Source organism: Mobula birostris, chromosome 10, assembly GCF_030028105.1.
Source record: "Mobula birostris isolate sMobBir1 chromosome 10, sMobBir1.hap1, whole genome shotgun sequence".
Taxonomy (NCBI): Eukaryota; Metazoa; Chordata; class Chondrichthyes; order Myliobatiformes; family Myliobatidae; genus Mobula; species Mobula birostris.
This window is the reverse complement of record NC_092379.1, coordinates 67,413,361-67,432,785: the sequence shown is the minus strand read 5'-3', so window position 1 is coordinate 67,432,785 and position 19,425 is coordinate 67,413,361. Positions and strand designations below refer to the sequence as shown.

The window sequence follows — 19,425 nt, the reverse complement described above, 5'->3', positions numbered from 1 at the left end:
TACTAACATGTATTTCGCTCAGTTCCTCCATCTCACTGGACCCTCTGCCCCCTACTATTTCTGGAAGATTATTTACGTCCTCCTTAGTGAAGACAGAACCAAAGTAATTATTCAATTGGTCTGCCATGTCCTTGCTCCCCATAATCAATTCACCTGTTTCTGTCTGCAGGGGACCTACATTTGTTTTTACCAGTCTTTTCCTTTTTACATATCTATAAAAGCTTTTACAGTCCGTTTTTATGTTGCCTGCCAGTTTTCTCTCATAATCTTTTTTCCCCTTCCTAATTAAGCCCTTTGTCCTCCTCTGCTGAACTCTGAATTTCTCCCAGTCCTCAGGTGAGCCACTTTCTCTGGCTAATTTGTATGCTGCTTCTTTGGAATTGATACTAACCCTAATTTCTCTTGTCAGCCATGGGTGCACTACCTTCCTTGATTTATTCTTTTGCCAAACTGGGATGAACATTTGTTGCAGTTCATCCATGCAACCTTTAAATGCTTGCCATTGCATATCCACCGTCAATCCTTTAAGTGTCATTTGCCAGTCTATCTTAGCGAATTCATGTCTCATACCTTCAAAGTTACCCCTCTTTAAGTTCAGAACCTTTGTTTCTGAATTAACTATGTCACTCTCCATCTTAATGAAGAATTCCACCATATTATGGTCACTCTTACCCAAGGGGCCTCTCACGACAAGATTGCTAATTAACCCTTCCTCATTGCTCAAAACCCAGTCCAGAATAGCCTGCTCTCTAGTCGGTTCCTCGACATGTTGGTTCAAAAAACCATCCCGCATACATTCCAAGAAATCCTCTTCCTCAGCACCTTTACCAATTTGGTTCACCCAATCTACATGTAGATTGAAGTCACCCATTATAACTGCTGTTCCTTTATTGCACACATTTCTAATTTCCTGTTTAATACCATCTCCGACCTCACTATACTGTTAGGTGGCCTGTACACAACTTCCACCAGCGTCTTCTGCCCCTTAGTGTTACGCAGCTCTACCCATATCGATTCCACATCTTCCCGGCTTATGTCCTTCCTTTCTATTGCGTTAATCTCTTCTTTAACCAGCAACGCCACCCCACCTCCCCTTCCTTCATGTCTATCCCTCCTGAATATTGAATATCCCTGAACGTTGAGCTCCCATCCCTGGTCACCCTGGAGCCATGTCTCTGTGATCCCAACTATATCATAATCATTAATAACAATCTGCACTTTCAATTCATCCACCTTATTACGAATGTCACAGCTTCACTTCAGCTTTTGAGAAGAATAGTATAAGCTGGAGTCCTGAACATAATACATTTCTCCATCTTCTGACAGGATATCTGGGTTTCACAAACAATTAATAACATAAAATGTTTAGTCAGTGTTGAAGTCAGGGGACCATAGAGTGAAGGAGGAGGCCAGGTTCTCCATTATGCCCATGTTAGTTCTTTTAAAAGAACTTCCCCAACAGGTCCAATTTTCCTACTTTTTCCCATCCAGTACTTTTATGATATTCATTTTTGAAAGTTTTGAACCTTTTTAACCATTCACTATCAATAAATATAAAATGTGTGTGTATATATATTATCTTCTACCCATGCCCATCAATTCTGTAGTCGCTCCATCACGCTGCTCATTCTCCTGTCAGTCACCTAGAAAAGGTGTAATTTACAGAGACCAACTAATCTGTCAACCTTTGCTGGATGTGGGAGGGAACTAGAACTCTTGAGACAACCCCTGCACTGCAGGGCAAAGGAGCAAACGTGTGGATACTTTTATGAAGCGATACTAACTGCTTTGCCGCTGTATTGCCACTGAAGATTTTGCTTTCCTAAACAGCCTTCTCAGCTTATTCAACCACTTTCAAAGACTTATTTGAGTAAATCCTCTGGTCTTTCAATCCTTGTTCTCATTGTAAAATTACATCCTTCAGTTTACAGGAGTCTGTCTTGTGTTTTCTTCACTTCAGTTTTCAGCATAAATTTGCATCTGTACATTGAGCTGCTCTCATGTCCATTCAATGCTCTCTCTCTGTCCTAGATCTGTGCCATTGGAATTCTGCCCTTTGCTTTTCTTTCTCTGAAACATTATTACTCTTGTTCCCACTATAGCGCAGTTAATTACTAGTTTAATTAGTTTGGTATAATATTGGGGTCAAAGGGCCTTTGCCTGTGGTGTACGGATTATGTTCTAAGTAACAGGAAAAGAAAATGTACTTCCTGTCTTGAACCATCCTAAATTGCTGTCACTTGGTGTGTGCCCCAAATATCTCAACTATCTCATGGGAGAATAAATTCCTAATTCATTCAAGGGGGGAAGAATCGCAGAAAGTTAAGCTATCAAAACGAATGCAGGAAGCAAGGTCTTTCTATATTTTCAAGGTAGTAGGAGGAACATAGTAATGAGCAAGGGAGTGAAATGTTGCAATGGGTAAACAGGAATGCAGAGTTGAGGTGACAGTCAAATTTGCCATAATTACACCAAATGGTTGAGTTGACACTGAGCATCTAGGTACTGGTCCAATGCTGCTGGTGAATCAATGTTCATTGTTAAAGGTCTTCCATTCTCTGCGAAAGGAAGAGTCACCAAGCGTTAAACTATTGACCATAGAGGAGCGGGCGAGGAATAGAAAACTCTGTCCCTCGGGTTTGATCATAGTTCAGCAAGGCTGGGACTGATCATTTATCCAACTCCATATAACTGTTTCATGCAATGTTTCTCAGCAACGTTAGTTAATGTGACTGTCAGCATTGGATTCCAAGAGAACAACATCTGAACTAACCAACTGCCAGATGCACAAGTGACTTCCAAACTCTGTCACTTTCAGTGTGTCAAAAATGTTCATTGACCACTTGTGGAATGGGAACTCTCAAGATCTCAAATTATGATGAATTGGCATACAGGAAGGTGACAGAGAGCCTAGTGACATGCTGTCATGACAACAGTATTTCCTTCAATGTCAGCAAAACCAACAAGCTTGTCATTGACTTCGGGAAGGAGGGACAGTGCTCCTGCTCCTGTTTGCATCAATGGTGCTAAGTTCAAGAGCGTTTAGAGATTCAGGTTCCGAGCAATGTACATCACCAGTGGCCTGTCCTGGTGCAAGCACATTGACAACACAGGAATGTAAGGTCACCAGCATCTCTACTTCCTCAGGAGGATCAATAAATTTAACATGTTCCCTTTGACATGTATCAATTTTTCTTGTCACACCATAGAATGCTTTGTGTTTGGATACATCATAGCTTAGTGTGGCAACTGCTCTGCCATGACTGCAATAAACTGCAAAGAGTCGTGATCACTCCTCAGCACATCACAGAACCCAACTCCTGTCAGTGGAATTTGTGAGCGCTTCTTGATAAAACAGTCAGCATAAAGAAAAATCCAACCTGCACTAGACATTCTTTCTTCTCCTCTTTCCATTGGGCAGAAGATACAAATGCCAGTAAGCACACACCACCAGGCTCAAGGGCAACTTCTATCTCACTGTTATGACTATTGAATGGTTCCTCAGTATAAGATGCAGTCTTGACCTCACAATGTACCCCATCGTGACCTTGCATCTTGTAGTCTACCTGCACTGAACTTGTTCTGTGCTGTAACACTTAGGGTAACTCTGTAATCTGTTATTGTTTTATCTGGCACTACTCCATTTCTCTGTTGTAGTGAATTGATTTGTAAGGATAGAGGTTAGCTTTATTTGTAGCATGTAGTTCAAAACTTCGAAACACACAGTAAAGTGCGTTGTTTGCATCAATGGCCAAGCATGTCCTGAGAGCAGCACACAAGTGTCTCCATTCTTTAGCTGCTAACATGGCATACCCACAACTTGCTAGCCCTTACACCTTTGCAATGTGGGAGGCAACCAGAAAACCCAGATGTAATAGAGAATGTACAAACTCCTTACAGCAAATGGCAGGAATTGAACCCGAATAACTGATCAGCGGTGCTGTAAAACATTGCACTAACTGCTACACTACCATCCTGACCGTATGCTCCTGTGTCATCTATTACACTACCATCCCGCCCATACTCCACTGCCATCCATGACCCTACCAACCCGCCCGTATGCTCCTGTGCCGTCCATTACACTACCATCTTGGTCATACATTCCTGTGCCATCCATTACACTACCATCTGTCCGTACATTCCTGTGCCGTCCATTACACTACCATCCGCCTGTACATTCCTGTGCCGTCCATTACACTACCATCCGCCTGTACATTCCTGTGCCGTCCATTACACTACCATCTTGGTCATACATTCCTGTGCCATCCATTACACTACCATCTGTCCGTACATTCCTGTGCCGTCCATTACACTACCATCCGCCTGTACATTCCTGTGCCGTCCATTACACTACCATCCGCCTGTACATTCCTGTGCCATCCATTACACTATAATGCTGTGCATAATGGAGGTACACAAGACAATTTTTCATGGTACTTTGGTACATATGACAATAATAAACCATTTTTCCAATTTTCGAAGTGATGTATTTTGGGAAGTTAAACCACAAGGACCTGCACAGAGAATAGCAGGTATGGGGAATAGTCAGGAATTTATTTCAGTCTGGTGTGTTGGATGAAATGCCTGTCAACTATCCATCAGGTTATAACCTGTAGTGCCAAAGGTCCCAATGTACTAGACCACTATCAGAGTAAGGTGAGGAATGCCTACCGTTCCATTCGCAGACTGCACTTTGGGAAACCTGGTCAATTGTCGGTTCTCCTACCCTCACACAGGCAGAGGCTAAAGAACAAGGCTCCAGAGGTTAGGACAACAAAGAAGTGGTCGTGGGAGGCAGAGGAGTGACTAAGGGATTGCTTTGATCTGGGCTGTGTTCGAGTACTCTTCTGTGAGTCTGTATGAATACACGATGGTTGTCACGGACAATAAAGACAGTTGTAAATGAGTGTGACCTCACAAAGTCATTCAGAGTCTTCCCCAACCAGAAGTCCTGGATGAACCATGAGATCCACAATCTGCTGAGGGCCTGGTCAGGGGCATTCAGCTCTTGCAACCAAGAAAGTTACAAGGGATCCAGGTACAGCCTACAGAAACCTATCTCACAGGTGAAATGGCAATTCTGGACTAAACTTGAATAAATGAAAGATGCTGAACGTTTGTGGTAGGGCTGAATGCTATCACCTCATATAAAGTAAAATCAAGTGACATAGGTGACAACAAGGCTTTGTTTCCAGATGAGCTCAATGCTCTCTATGCTCACCTTGACCAAAGCTGCTCATAATACTCCAAGTGAGGCCTCACCAGTGCTTTATAAAGCTTCTTGTATTCTAGTCCTCTTGAAATGAATGCTAACATTGCACTTGCCATCCTCACCACCAACTCAACCTGCAAATTAGCCTTTAGGGAATTCTGCACAAGGACTCCCAAACCTCTTTGCACCATGGATTTTCGGATTTTCGAATTTTCTACCTTTTATTTCTTCTACCAAAGTGCATGACCATACACCTCCCATCACTGTGTTCCAACCTGCACTTTTTTGCCGATTCTTCTAATCTAAGTTCTTCTGTAGCCTCTCTACTGCCTCAAAACTACCTGCCTCTCTACCTATCTTCATATCATCCACAAACTTGGCCACAGAGCCATTAATTCCATCATCCAAGTTGGCCATAATGTAAAAAGAATCGGTCCCAACACTGACCTCTGTGAAACACTACTAGCCCCTGGCAACCAAGCAGTAAGGCTCCCTTTATTCCCACTCTTTGCCTCCTGACAAAAAGCCAATGTTTTTTTCCATGCTAGTATCTTTCCTGTAATACTATTGGCCCTTAACCTGTTAAGCAGCCTCTAATCATGAACCTACATTGATAGGTTCCTGATTAGTCGGAGCATCAACGGGTGCAGGGAGAGGCAACGTGGATGAGTTGGGCTAAAGACTCTGTTTTTATGTTGTATAACTTTTTGACAATGTTCAAAGTTTCAAAGTGCATTTATTATCAAAGAATGTATAACTTATGCCACCTTGAGATGTGTTTCCTTACAGGCAGTTGCAAAGCAAGGATTCCAAAAGAACCCAATTTAAAAAAATAAGACAAACCTCCACACCCCTCACCCCGTGCCCACAGAGAAAGAGAAAAAAGACACAAAACAAATCATTTCAACAATAGATGCGAGCAACAACAATAGCATTCCAAACCAAACTGAGTCCTTAGATCCAAATCCCCAGAGTAGCCCGGAGTAGGCCCAAAGCCTTGGTATTCAGTTCATCATATTAGTGAAGCATCTCACTGTATAGTTCATTGACACAAAACACAGCAGCCGGGGGCGGTCTCACAGCCTTAGCAGTGTGGAAAGAGAAGCCCCTAGACTATCTGGGCCAGGGTTTAAGTTGTCCGAACCTCATAGTAGGACCCAGGCCCTGCCACCAGCGAATCGCTTCAGGCCTAGATTTCAACGTTGAAGGAGCCGTTGTCGACCTCTCCGAATTGATTCGTTGTCCAGATCATCTGGCCTCACCTGACTCTCCACACCCTGTCTGTCGAGTCTGTCTGGGCTGGCATTTAGATTTTCGAAACAGCAGATTGTGCCTCACATTAGGACCTGGGTTGCTGCGGCGAATCGCCCTGGGCCTTGAACACATTGCCCATCAATTTGCTTCAGACCTGGATTTCACCGCCGAAGAAGCCGTTCTGGACCTCTCCGATTCGGCTTGCCACTTAGAGCGATCCACCCTTGTACCTGGGTTGGTTGGGTGGGCATCGGAACTCCTCTGTCCCATCTTCTCCCCTCCAAATCGCTCACTCCAACCAGCATGGCTCCTACTCCAAGTGTGTCGAGTTTGCAGCGCACCAGCATGGCACATCCAGTGAATTCACTTTGCTTTTGCTCGTTTCTTCATTGCTTGTAGTGATAGTTTGCCACAATCTACTTTTTAAAAAAAAGTGTTATTAATAATGGTTTTAATCAAATTGCTTTGCTTTCGAACTACCAGTAAGCTGTTAAAGTTCAAAGTATATTTATTATCCAAGTATGTATATGTCATTGCATACAACCCTGAGATCCATTCTCTTGTGGACATACTCAACAAATCTATAGAATAGTAACTATGCCGGAATCCATGAAAGACTGCCCAACTAAAGTATTCATCCAGATTACAGAAGACAACAAACATGTCTGAGTATCTAGTCATTTGCAACATCACAGCTTCTAAACAAACATCTACGATTAAAGGTGAGCAACAACAACAGCAATGGCATATACAACTATGTATCAAAAATAGGAAGGATATGGTTAAGTTCCAGTAGGTCTATAAACAATTCACAAGAATGCTGAACAGAACTGAAATTGCTGGAGGAACTCAGTGGGTTGAGCAACACCTGTGGAGACAAGGGGATTGACGATGCTTCAGGCTATTATAACCCAGGCTATACCTTTGCCTGCTGAATAGCCTAATTCTGCTCCTTTGTCTTATGGTTTTGTAAGGGTTCTCATTAATTGCCTCCTCAAAGAATTGTGAATATGCTTATCAGCTTTCTGACTCCATTACCCCTTCCTTATTCCTGTAGTAAGATGTTTAGATATGCTTTTATAATAAGAGTAGAACAAAACTCTTGTGTAAAGTGTTGGTTTAATTGCTTTCCATTAAGCCTAAAATGTTTGCCTCTTCACAGGAAAAAGCAAAGATTATCGAGCCATTGGATTATGAGAAAGTAATTGAGCAAAGGAAGACACAGATTCAAAGTGATAGCCTGCGAGACCTTCTGCAGTTTCCGACAGATGAAGTCTCGGTACGTAGCAAATCAATAAGCTTGTATATCGTGTCAAACATCTAATGGATTTTGCAGATATTGGACATGAAGCATAATCGTGCTAGAGCACTAGGAAATGTGAAAGTTCATCAAAAGTTTAGGAGCAAGACAGGTCATTTAGCACAGAAGGATGTTCAGCACCTCAGCTTTGAAATTATTTAGTGGGTCACATTGTAAACATTCATAAAACCAGAATTGCACAAACATCTGAGACACATCTGAGTGGCTTATTATGCCAGTTGGAACAAGGTCACAGAGTGACAGCTTCTAAGTTCATGGAAATCAGTGGGTATCTGAGCAGGAAGAATATAGTGCAGGCTTGAATGTTTCCTTGTACGGCACTGACACCCTTCTCCCACGTCAAGGGTGGGCTTTAGAAAGATCTTGCACAAAAAAATACATTTTAACAATATATTACAGCATTCAGCTCAATGACTAGCACACCATCTTCTCCATAGTTGAGTGTGTGAGTAATTTAACCACCCATTTGCAGTTTTCCCACAGTGTTTAGTCCTGTGTCTGGCCTGTGTAATGTCACCCTGGGCAGCCTGGCACATATATAGCCTTACGTACAATATATACCAATGACATATCGTTAATAACACAGACCTGAATACCGGTGAATATTACACAGCTAGCGGAGCAGAAAGAGCTATGGGCTACTCAACAGTTATGTACCATTACTTAACAGAGAGTCGCCATAAGCATGCAGTCAATGCTCAGTCAGGCTTGGCCATTAGAATAGTTTCCATTGTACCATCCATTGTCCTGTATTATCACATATTGAAGTCTGTGATGTCCACTGAGAACCGTTTATGATTGTCTGACTGGCAGAAAATGAAGCACTCCTGAACACCAAGAACCTGAAGACATCTCCCAAAAATGTGATAGGGGCTTAATAGATCCTGTTGACCCCATACTGGGCTCAAGCCTGCCGATATATGGCTGATTTCTTGATTATGGGAAATGGCCATAAGGCCTGCTCCTGGATCGACTTCCTCTTCCTGTCAGAGTCCCTCATGGTCAGGTCCACCGACGTCACGCCGGTGTTCTTCTCTGACCACCGCCTTCTGCAAGCCATCTGTCTCTTACGGGAGGACCAGAAAGCAGGCAGGGGGATTTGGAAGCTGAATGTAAAGCTGCTAACCCCAGAGAACATCGAGGAACTAGAGAGGGAGTACACAGATTGGAGAATCTTGAAAGCCTTCTTTGATTCCCCGGTTCACTGGTGGGAAGCCATCAAGGAGAACATCAAGAAGTTCTTCATTCGCAAGGGTATCCAGAAAGCAAGGCAGGAGCAGAGGGAACTGCGTGAACTCCAGATAGAGTTGCAGCAACTTGTCCTTCTGCAGTCGAAGGGGGTGGATGTCAGGGAGGAATTGCGAGAGGTGAAGGGCCGGCAAGCCCAGCACCTCGCCGCCGAATCCTCCAAGGTCATCTTCCGATCAAGGGTCCAAACCGTGGAGCAGGACGAGACGTGCTCACTCTTCTTCTTCCAAAAGGTGCACGGGGGGAGCTCTGTGATCCACAACCTTAAGGAAGAGGACGGCTCAGTCGTGTCCTCGCAGACCGACATACGGAGGATCTGCAAGTCCTTCCATGCCGGTCTGTACGACGAAAAGGCCACAGAATCCACAGCCTCCCGCAACTTCCTGTCATCTATCACGCAGGTCTTAGACAACGGCAAGCGGGAGAGCCTGGATCAGCCACTGACCCTGGACAAGCTGACAGGCTCCATCCGTTCCTTTGAGTCGATTAAGACTCCCGGAAGCGACGGCTCACTGGCTGAGTTGTACTCGGCTCTGTGGAACTGGATGGGCCCAGACCTGCTGGAAGTGCACAACGCTATGCTTCTGGCCGGCAGCATGTCAGAGTCCATGAGGAAGGGCACAATCACCCTCATCTACAAGCAGAAGGGGAAAAGGGAGGACATTAGAAATTGGAGGCCCATCTCTCTCCTGAATGTGGATTACAAGATCCTGTCCAAGGCTATTGCCAACGGGGTCAAGGCTGTTCTGGGACAGGTGATCCACCCGGACCAAACCTGTGCTGTACCAGGCAGGAAGATCTCAGACAGCCTCGCACTGCTGAGGGACACCATCGCCTATGTGCAGGACAGGGGGGTGAACGCCAGCCTGGTCAGCTTGGACCAGGAGAAAGCCTTCGACAGGATATTGCACACGTACATGGCGGACGTGCTCTCCAAAATGGGATTTGGGGAGGGAATCCGGAAGTGGATCAGACTGCTCTTCACAGACATCCATAGTGCAGTCCAGGTCAACGGGTGGAAAACAGACAGCTTCCCCATCAGGTCTGGAGTCAGGCAGGGCTGCCCCCTCTCCCCTGTCTTGTTTGTGTGCCGCATAGAACCCTTTGCGGAAGCCATCAGGAGGGATGGGGGCATAAGAGGGGTGACGCTGCCAGGCAGTGGAGGGACCTAAGTGAAAACCTCCCTGTACATGGACGACGTCACCGTCTTCTGCTCTGATCTGAGGTCAGTTTGCAGGTTTTTTGGCATCTGCGAACATTTCGAGCTAGCGTCGGGAGCCAGGGTCAACTGCACGAAGAGCGAAGCCATGCTGTTTGGCAACTGGCCCGACCGATCCAGTGTCCCCTTCACTATCCGGTCTGACCAGGCGAAGGTGTTCGGGATCTGGCTCGGAGGGGCCGAGGCATGCAACAAGAACTGGCAGGAGCGGACTGCCAAGGTGAAACAGAAACTGGGACTGTGAGGAGGGCGCTCCTTGTCGATAACGGGCAAGAACCTGGTCATCAGGTGTGAAGAGCTCTCAGGGCTGCTGTACTTGGTGCAGGTCTGGCCTGTCCCCCGCTCCTACATCTCGGAGATCACCCGGGCTGTCTTCAGATTCGTCTGGGGATCCAAGATGGAGCAGGTGAGACGGACCCTCATGCACAAGGCCCTGGACAATGGGGGCAAGAACGTCCCCAATGTCGCCCTCACCCTGATGGCCAGCTTCGTATGTGGCTGCATCAGGTTGTGTGTAGAACCCAGGTATGTGGGCACCAAGTACCACTATGTGCCCAGGTTCTACCTGTCGCCCTGGCTATGAAGGATGGGCCTGGTCCCACTCCCACGCAATGCCCCAGTCAGCTGGTCGTTGCCGGCATACCTGTCCTACGTAGAAAAGTTCTTCCAGGAGAACGCCTTTGACCGCAGGGCCATCAGGCAGTGGTCGGCACGTAATATCCTGCAGGCACTGCAGGAGAAAGACGTGATGAACACAGTGGGGTGGTTCCCCGAGCAGACCGTCCAGTTCATCTGGCAAAATGCCTCATCGCCAGACCTTACCAACAGGCACCAAGACCTCGCCTGGCTGGCAGTGAGAGGGGCCCTCCCAGTCAGATCCCTCCTGTACGCCCAGAATTTCGTCTCCGCACCCTGCTGCCAACGGGAGGACTGCAGTGAGGAGGAGTCTGTGACCCACCTCTTTGCACACTGTCAGTTCGCAGAGAGGGTGTGGAGGAGGATGGACGGGCTAGTGTCACGTTTCATCCCCAGCAGCTGCGTAACAGAGGACTCTCTAATCTACGGGCTGTTCCCGGGGACACACACGGAGACCAACATCCGGTGCTGCTGGCAGATCATCAACTTGGTGAAAGACGCTCTTTGGTCGGCCCGAAACTTGATGATCTACCAGCACATGGAGGTGTCCGTGGGAGAATGCTGCCAACTGGCACATTCTGGGCTGCAGGAGTACGTGCTGAGGGACGCACTGAAACTCGGTGCAGCCACCGCAAGGGCCCGGTGGGGAAGGACCACGGTATAGGTTTCTTTACCCGTGGGAATGGGAGTGGGAGGGGTCGGGTGGCGGGGAGTAGACCCCTCAACAAGGATGTGATAAGGTGAACAACTGGAGTGCCACGTGGGTGGCCTTAAGTATGGATATGTACAGACTATGATGGAAACGTATGTAAAGGATGGAAAGTTATTTAATGGTTTATTGTATATAATTTATTTCTGAATAAAGTATATTTTGAAATAAAAAAAATAAGGTGCAGCTCTAATGGTAAAATCTGACACACGTGGTCCTTCCTTGAAAAACTGATCCTATTGAAACGAGGAGAGAAGTGTCACCATGTATTTCACTGGAAATGGAGCTGGGTAAGTCATTGCAGTTGGTGTTGAAGCTGACCGTTGCTTGTCTTCTGAACTTTACCTATCACGGTTATCTATATGTGGTCTTGTTCAGTTGAACCCAACTTGCTGGTAAAATTTTAAACACAAGAGGCTCTGCAAATCCTGAGTAAGCCCCTTCCCACCCAAATGCTTTCTGATGAAGGGTCTTAGCCCAAAACGTCGACTGTTTGTTCCTCCCCATAGATGCTGCCTGAACTGTGGAGTTCCTTCAGCATTTTGTATGAGTTGCTGCTAATTAAATTTTAGAGAGAGAGAGAGGAGAAAGGACTTCAACAAGACAGATGTTTTAGACAAATTATTACTGAGGGCTAGAGGCAGGACTTGCAGGTATGTTTTTTTTCTGAATTATGACTGCTCCCTTGCAGGAGGCCTTTCAGGTAACAGTCGAGATAAGAAACTGCTTCCAGAGCAGTACCCTTGTATAATCCAACCTTCCCTGAGACCACCTCAAACTTATAATTGGGTTGAGAATGAGAGGGGAGGGTGGGGTAAATACAGCTGAAAGGTTGGATGCAAAACAGAAGCTAGCAAGTGGTTGCCATGACAACTTTCGAGGCGGCTGCAGAGAAAAGGAAAGTGGAAGGACTGAATTGTTGAAAAGGGTGAATGTTATTTCAATGCAAAGTAAATTTCAGGGATGACTGTACCAAGTAGGGAGCTTAATGCAAGTGACCCCACACAGATACGATATGCTAAATCATCTCCTGAAGAGCTGAAAGATCCTGAGCCTTGTGGGGATATAGCCATTGAGTCAAGCCTTTCACTCCATAGATTCTGTGCCAACCATCAAGCACCTGTTCCAGGTTACAGTGTGATAATCATCCTAATGTTTTAAGGTGGTTCAGACATGCAGCTGATGCATGGGTCTACTATGTAGAAAGACAGCATGCACTGCTCTTAAGGTTTAAAAGTTTAAGGTAAATTTATTATCAAAGTACATATATATCACCATATACTACATGGAGATTTTCTTTCTTGCAGGCATTCACAGTACAAGAAAAACAATAGAATTAATCAAAAACTATATACAAACAAGAACTGATAAACAACCTTTCCAATGTGCAAAAGAAGACAAACTGTGCCAATACAAAACTGAATAGCAATAATAATAATAATGCAACCAAATATGAAATATTTAAGTCTCTGGGACATCAACATACAAAGAAAATAGATTACTGTGTGATAAAGGGAAAACTTTCAAGAATTTACTTCAAATCTCTTCCCAGAAACAGAGGGGTTCCTTGTGGCAATAGAGGACCAGGTGATTAACACAAAGAATTATCAAAAATACATAATAGAAGACCACCAAAATCAAGATGATAAACACAGAAGATGCCAAGAGAAACCAGAAACAATCCAATGCATTATGGGATCCTGCAGCAATTTAACTCAATCTGATTACTTACATAGGCACAATCAAATGGCAAACATCATTCACCAAAATCTTGACTTAAAATATAAACTCAAAAGGCACCATACCTTACTATAAATACACGCCTGATCTGGTTTTAGAGTCCTACAAATTTATATTATGACCAATGCTTTATTATAGATAGGACAATAATTGGATGTAAAATTGCAGGATAAACAAGTAAGAACAACTTTTACAGCCATGCCAAACACACATAACTTACAGAAATCACTAAGTGCAAAACACCAGAATATGCTGAATTAAAAGAAAAAATTTAAAGACAATGGAACGTGAACAGAATATACATTGTTCTGACAGTAATATTGACGACAGGTATCATCTCAAAGTCACTACACAATAGCATTATAAATTAGGTCTAAACAGCAATATTTATGTAAATCTTAGGAAAGCCACAATACTAACTACCACTAGAATAGCCCAAAAGTTTCTAGCAGTTGATGAATGAGTATGCCTGGCTATGCCCGCATCTCAGGCTTTACCCTCTTGAGGTGAAAAAAAAATAATAATAAAAGTAAATAAATAATACTGAGAACATGAGTTGTAGAGTCTTGAAAGTGAGTCCATAGGTTATGGAATCAGTTTACTGTTGAGGTGAGTAAAGTTATCCATACTGGTTCAGGAGCCTGATATTTGAAGGGTAATAATCGTTGTTGAACCTGGGGTGTGGGACCTAAGGTTCCTGTACCTATGTCCTAATGGCAGCTGTGAGAAGAGAGCATGTCCTGGATGGTGGGGTCCTTGATAATCAATGATGCTTTCTTGTGGCTGTGCTCCCTGTAGATGTGCTCAATGGTGGGGAGGGTTTTCCTCTGATGGACTGGGCTGTATCCAATCACAAGCAAGAGAAAATCTGCAGATACTGGAAATCCAAGCAACACACACTGTATCCCCCACTTTTTGTAGGCTTTTCCATTATCGGGCTTTGCTGGTTCCATACCAGACCATGATGCATACAGTCAGAGTGTTGTTGCCAATCCCAGCTGACTGAGATCTGCAAGTCAGGAAATTGAGGATGCAATTACACAAGGAGATATCGAGGCAAAGGTCTTGGAATTTATTGACTAGTTCTGAGGGCTGAGCTGTAGTCATTCAAGAGCATCCTGATGTATATATCTTCACTGTCAGAATAGTTCTCAGTAGTTTCTAAATGCAAATTTTATTTTCCTCTCTAGATCTCTACAATTCCACGCCAGAGGAGGACTGTTTACTCCACGCTGCCTTCGGATGCTGAGAAACTGGCACAAAGTCTGTTGGTTAAAGAGGTACAGAACAGTGAAGAGTAATCATTGATTTCAGGTTTATAAGCATGTGCTATGAAATATAGTCCTAAAACTTAGCAGACCCATTATTGGAGCCCTTAAGATCAACTCCTCCAATAAAGTAATTACTCACCTATACTACAGTCATCATGGCTTAATGGAAGGTTTTCCCTGATTATGCACATGGAACTGGGAGGACATTGAGTCTGGAAGAGTGGGAATTTTGGATTACTGTGGAAGCTTATATAAAGGGACAGAGAGGCACAGTAGTTGGTTTAGTTCCTCCTTGGCCCCAGTGATACAGGTTTGATCCTATCCTCGAGTGCTGTCTGTGCAATCTCTGCGTGGGTTCTCCCCACGTGCTCCTCTGGTATACATCTACATCCCAACACACAGTAGTCAGTAGTTCACTGAACACTGTAATTCATCACCAATATAAGAGGGTGATTTGGAGAATTAGAGACATGTAAGAAAATAGTGTAAAGGGGAAATAAATCGGGCAATGTGCTTGCAGAGGTCACTGTGAGGACACCACCCTATATATCACACCAGTTTGAAACACATAATTTACCATCTTTCTGTCATCCAGACTTGTATCCACATGACACTAATCCCTTTCACTCAGGAGTCTAACTAGCTGATTTGTGCAAGCCCAGCCTTGTACCCTCCCACAATTGCCGTCTTACATGCTTCAGTAGCAGAAGGCTGATTTAATTGCCCCACATACCTGTGAGTCAGGCCGAACACTCCTGCATGCTTTAAGGTAGAGCCTTCGCACGCTACGCCCCTCCCCCCACCACACAGCTGTCAAGGAATTTGGATCAATTATAATGGAATTAAAAGCATTCAAATCAAAATTAAGAAGGCTGATAAGGACCCCTGCCTTCCCATTCGTGTCCAAAGTGGAAATCAGTTCAGTTAATGGATTCAATGCTGACCTGACCTGAGAAATTCCAGTAAGACTCCAGTGGGAAACCAGAGGCAGGACTGACAGAATATTTTCTTCCATCAGTTAATTGTAAACAACAGTGGTGTCATCAGCAAACTTGAATATGGCAGCTTGAGAGGGTTACATTTGTTGGGTGTCTGTCTGGGTTTTGCTGAATGCTGTGTGAACGTTATTTTTGAGGACTGATTAAGTGGTTTGTGTGTTTAAGCCTGTGTTCAAGCTAGTGTCAGGGAAAATGATTAAGTACTTTATCATGGACACTGCAGAGGAACTGCACCCTAGGGTTCTGAAAGAGGTAGTGTTAGTGATTGTGGTAGCATTAGAAATGATCTTTCAAAAATCATTGGACTCCGGCATAGTGCCAGAGGACTGGAAAATTGCAAATGTCACTCCACTCTTTAAGAAAGGAGGAAGGCAGCAGAAAGGAAATAATAGACCAGTTAGTCTGACCTCAGTGGTTGGGAAGATGTTAGAATCAATTGTTAAGGATGAGCTGATGGAGTACTTGGTGACACAGGACAAGATAGTACAAAGTCAGCATGGTTTCCTTCAGGGAAAATCCTGCCTGACGAACCTATTGGAATTCTTTGAGGAAGTTACAAGCAGGATAGGTAAAGGAGATGCAGTGGATGTTGTATATCCAGACTTTCAGAAGGCCTTTGACAAGGTGCCGCACATAAGGCTGCTTACCAAGTTAAGAGCCCATGGTATTACAGGAAAGTTACTGGCATGGTTAGAGCGTTGGCTGATTGGTAGGAGGCAGCGAGTGGGAATAAAAGGATACTTTTCTGGTTGACTGCCAGTGACTAGTGGTGTTCCACAGGAGTCGGTGTTGGGGCCACTTCTTATGCTGTATATCAATGATTTAGATGATAGAATAGATGGCTTTGTTGCCAAGTTTGCAGATGATACGAAAATTGGTGGAAGGGCAGGTAGTGTTGAGGAAACAGGTAGGTATTAGACAGATAAGGAGAATGGGCAAGTAAGTTGCAAATGAAATACAATGTTGGAAAATGCATGGTCATGCACTTTAGTAGAAGAAATAAATGTGCAGACTATTTTGTAAAGGGGAGAAAATACAGGAATCTGAGATGCAGAAGGACTTGGAGTTCTTGCTCAGAACCCTAAAGGTTAACTTGCAGGTGGAGTCCATGGTGAGGAAGGCAAATGCCATGTTAGCATTCATTTCAAGAGGTCTAGAATACAAGAGCAAGGATGTGATGCTGAGGCTTTATAAGGCACTGGTGAGACCTCACCCTGAGTATTGTGATCAGTTTTGGGCCCCTCATCTTCAAAAAGATGTGCTGGCATTGGGGAGGGTCCAGAGGAGGTTCAAAAGGATGATTCCTGGAATGAAAGAGTTATCTTACGAGGAACGTTTGATGGCTCTGGGTCTGTACTCACTGGAATTTAGAAAGATGAAGGGGGATCTCATTGAAACCTTTCAAATGTTGAAAGGCCGAGACAGAGTAGATGGGGAAAGGATGTTTCCCGTGGTGGGAGAGTCTAGGACAAGAGGGCACAGCCTCAGGATAGAGGGGTACCCTTTCAAAACAGAGATGCTGAGAAATTTCTTTAGCCAAAGGGTGGTGAATTTGTGGAATTGGTTGCCACATGCAGCTTTGGAGGCCAGTTTGTTGGGTGTACTTAAAGCAGAGATTGATTGGTCATGGCACCAAAGGTTACGAGGAGTAGGCCAAGAACTGAGGTTAAGGAGGAGATTTTTTAAAAAAGGATCAGCCATGATTGAATGTTGGGGCAGACTCGATGGGTCAGATGGCCTAATTCTGCTCCTATGTCTAATGGTCTTATTAAGGTTTGGTGCGATTTGAAGAGGTTATTCACAGATAATGCTTGTGTTCTGAGTGGGGTGGATATCTGAAGCCCTGATGAACTGCTAATTAGAGTGCTGAGTTCTTTAAAAGTACTGGGGAAAGTACTTTAAAAGTATGCTGATCGAACAGCGTTTTGTTCAATTGGCTGGTAAGGGTGTTGTGTCATGTTAGTTCAGACTAGCAGTGACATAACTGAAGTTGCACTGCCTGATAGGATAGGGGCATCTGGAACAACAGGGCCATGGGGAGTCCATAATTTTAGAGAAGGGGAGCATGCAGCTGAGGGTGAATAGTTGTTCTCATTTCTGTGAAGTAAGGGAAAGGAATTGTCTGATGTGAAAGGTCTAATGGGTCCTTCAGCAGGTGATGGAAATTCTGAGCTGGTTTTGGCTATTACCTCACTGATTGATAAATGCCAAAGAGTACCTGCAGAGAGCAAAGTTATCGTAGACTGAGAATGTTCTCTGGGGTCAAGTCCACCCCTGATGGGTCGGAGGGGTATGATACTTGGGCTGAGCAGACACCTGAGTTACTGGATGAGTGGCAGTGCCCAGATAATATGAAAAGACAGCGACTGGTAGAGAGTCTAGAAGGTCAGGCTGCTGAGGTGGTGAGGTCTCTAAAGGCAGAAAGCCCATTAGTCACATCTGTGGAATAGATGCAAGTGTAAAAAATGGTTTTATACATGACGGATAGCCCAGCGGAGTTTATGATGAGTTCAGGCACACAATCCAAAAGAAAGGTGAGGAAATTCCTGTTTACATTTTCAGGCTAGAGAGACAGCTGCATTGCTTGTGCCGTAATGGGGCTATCCAACTGGCTGAGAGAAATCATTTAAGGATGGAGAAAGTGGTGAAGGGTGCACAGTCACGCGACATGATTGCTTTAAGCATGTGAATGTCTCTTAAGATGTGTCCCCTCCCTCGTTTGTTCAACTGATCATAGAAGTAAGAGAGGGGGAAAATAAAACGGAGGAGTGGGAGGCGTCCATCAGCAGGGCAAAGTCCTCAGCAGCTGCCTCTGTTGCTGAAGTGACCCCAGATGCCGCACAACGGGGGTTTTGCTGGTTGTAGTGAGAAACCTGCAGGCCAAGGTATCATGGTATCGTGCTGCCACCAAGTGTGATTGGAAACTGGACCCACAGGTAGGGTGTACTAAGCAGAGGGCTGCTACTGACTGGGGTCACTTGATAAGAGAAGTGACTGGTATTTTCTGTTACAACTGTGATGAGGGTGGACATTTCAAGCAGGGGTATAAAGGATAGGAAATCCTTCAGAAAGTACCCCAACAGTTGCTTAAACAGAAAAGGAAGTTGGGAAGCTCCATAGAGACCAAGTAGGGGAATGGTCTGGTGTCTCAAGAGCAGCGGTCCCCAACCACTGGGCCGCAGACCGGTACTGGGCTGCAAAGCATGCACTACCGGGCCGTGAGGAAACGATATGATTTGGTGATATGAGTCAGCTGCACCTTTCCTCATTCCCTGTCACGCCCACCGTTGAGCTTGAACACACGCGAGGTCATTACGCACGCGTCATCCATGTCAGCGCGGGAAGAAGATCAACTCCTCGAGCTTGCAAATGACGGCGAGCTGAAAAGCATGTTTGACATAACATCTCTGCCGGCATTCTGGATCAAAGTCAAGGCTAACTATCCTGAGATAGCCACGAAAGCACTGAAAACGTTGCTTCCATTTCCAATATATCTCTGCAATGAATGCAGCAAAAACTAAACTGCGGAATAGACTGGACATAAGGAACCCCCTTCGAGTATCACTGTCTCCCATCACCCCTCGATAGGACCGTCTTGTTGCAGGGAAACAAGCCCAGGGCTCCCACTGATTCAGCGATATTGGTGTGTTGCAATGATTTTATATGTTCATACGGGGAAAATATGTGCTGTGTGTTTAATATCCAAACGTTACTTAAAATGTTATGATGCTACTGACTTATATAACCATATAACAATTACAGCACGGAAACAGGCCATCTCTGCCCTTCTAGTCTGTGCTGAACGCGACTCTCACCT

General features: G+C 44.8%; 1 protein-coding gene across 2 annotated transcripts in view; it reads left to right on the top strand.

Annotated features, from left to right (window-relative positions):
- The window catches only part of dock11 (dedicator of cytokinesis 11), a 325,211-nt gene that overhangs the window by 40,251 nt on the left and 265,535 nt on the right, over positions 1 to 19,425 (top strand). For both annotated transcript variants that reach the window (XM_072270403.1, XM_072270404.1), the window contains exons 2-3: positions 7,629 to 7,745; positions 14,530 to 14,619. In XM_072270403.1, coding sequence (XP_072126504.1) covers positions 7,629 to 7,745; positions 14,530 to 14,619 — 207 coding nt within the window. The remainder of the gene's footprint in view (positions 1 to 7,628; positions 7,746 to 14,529; positions 14,620 to 19,425) is intronic.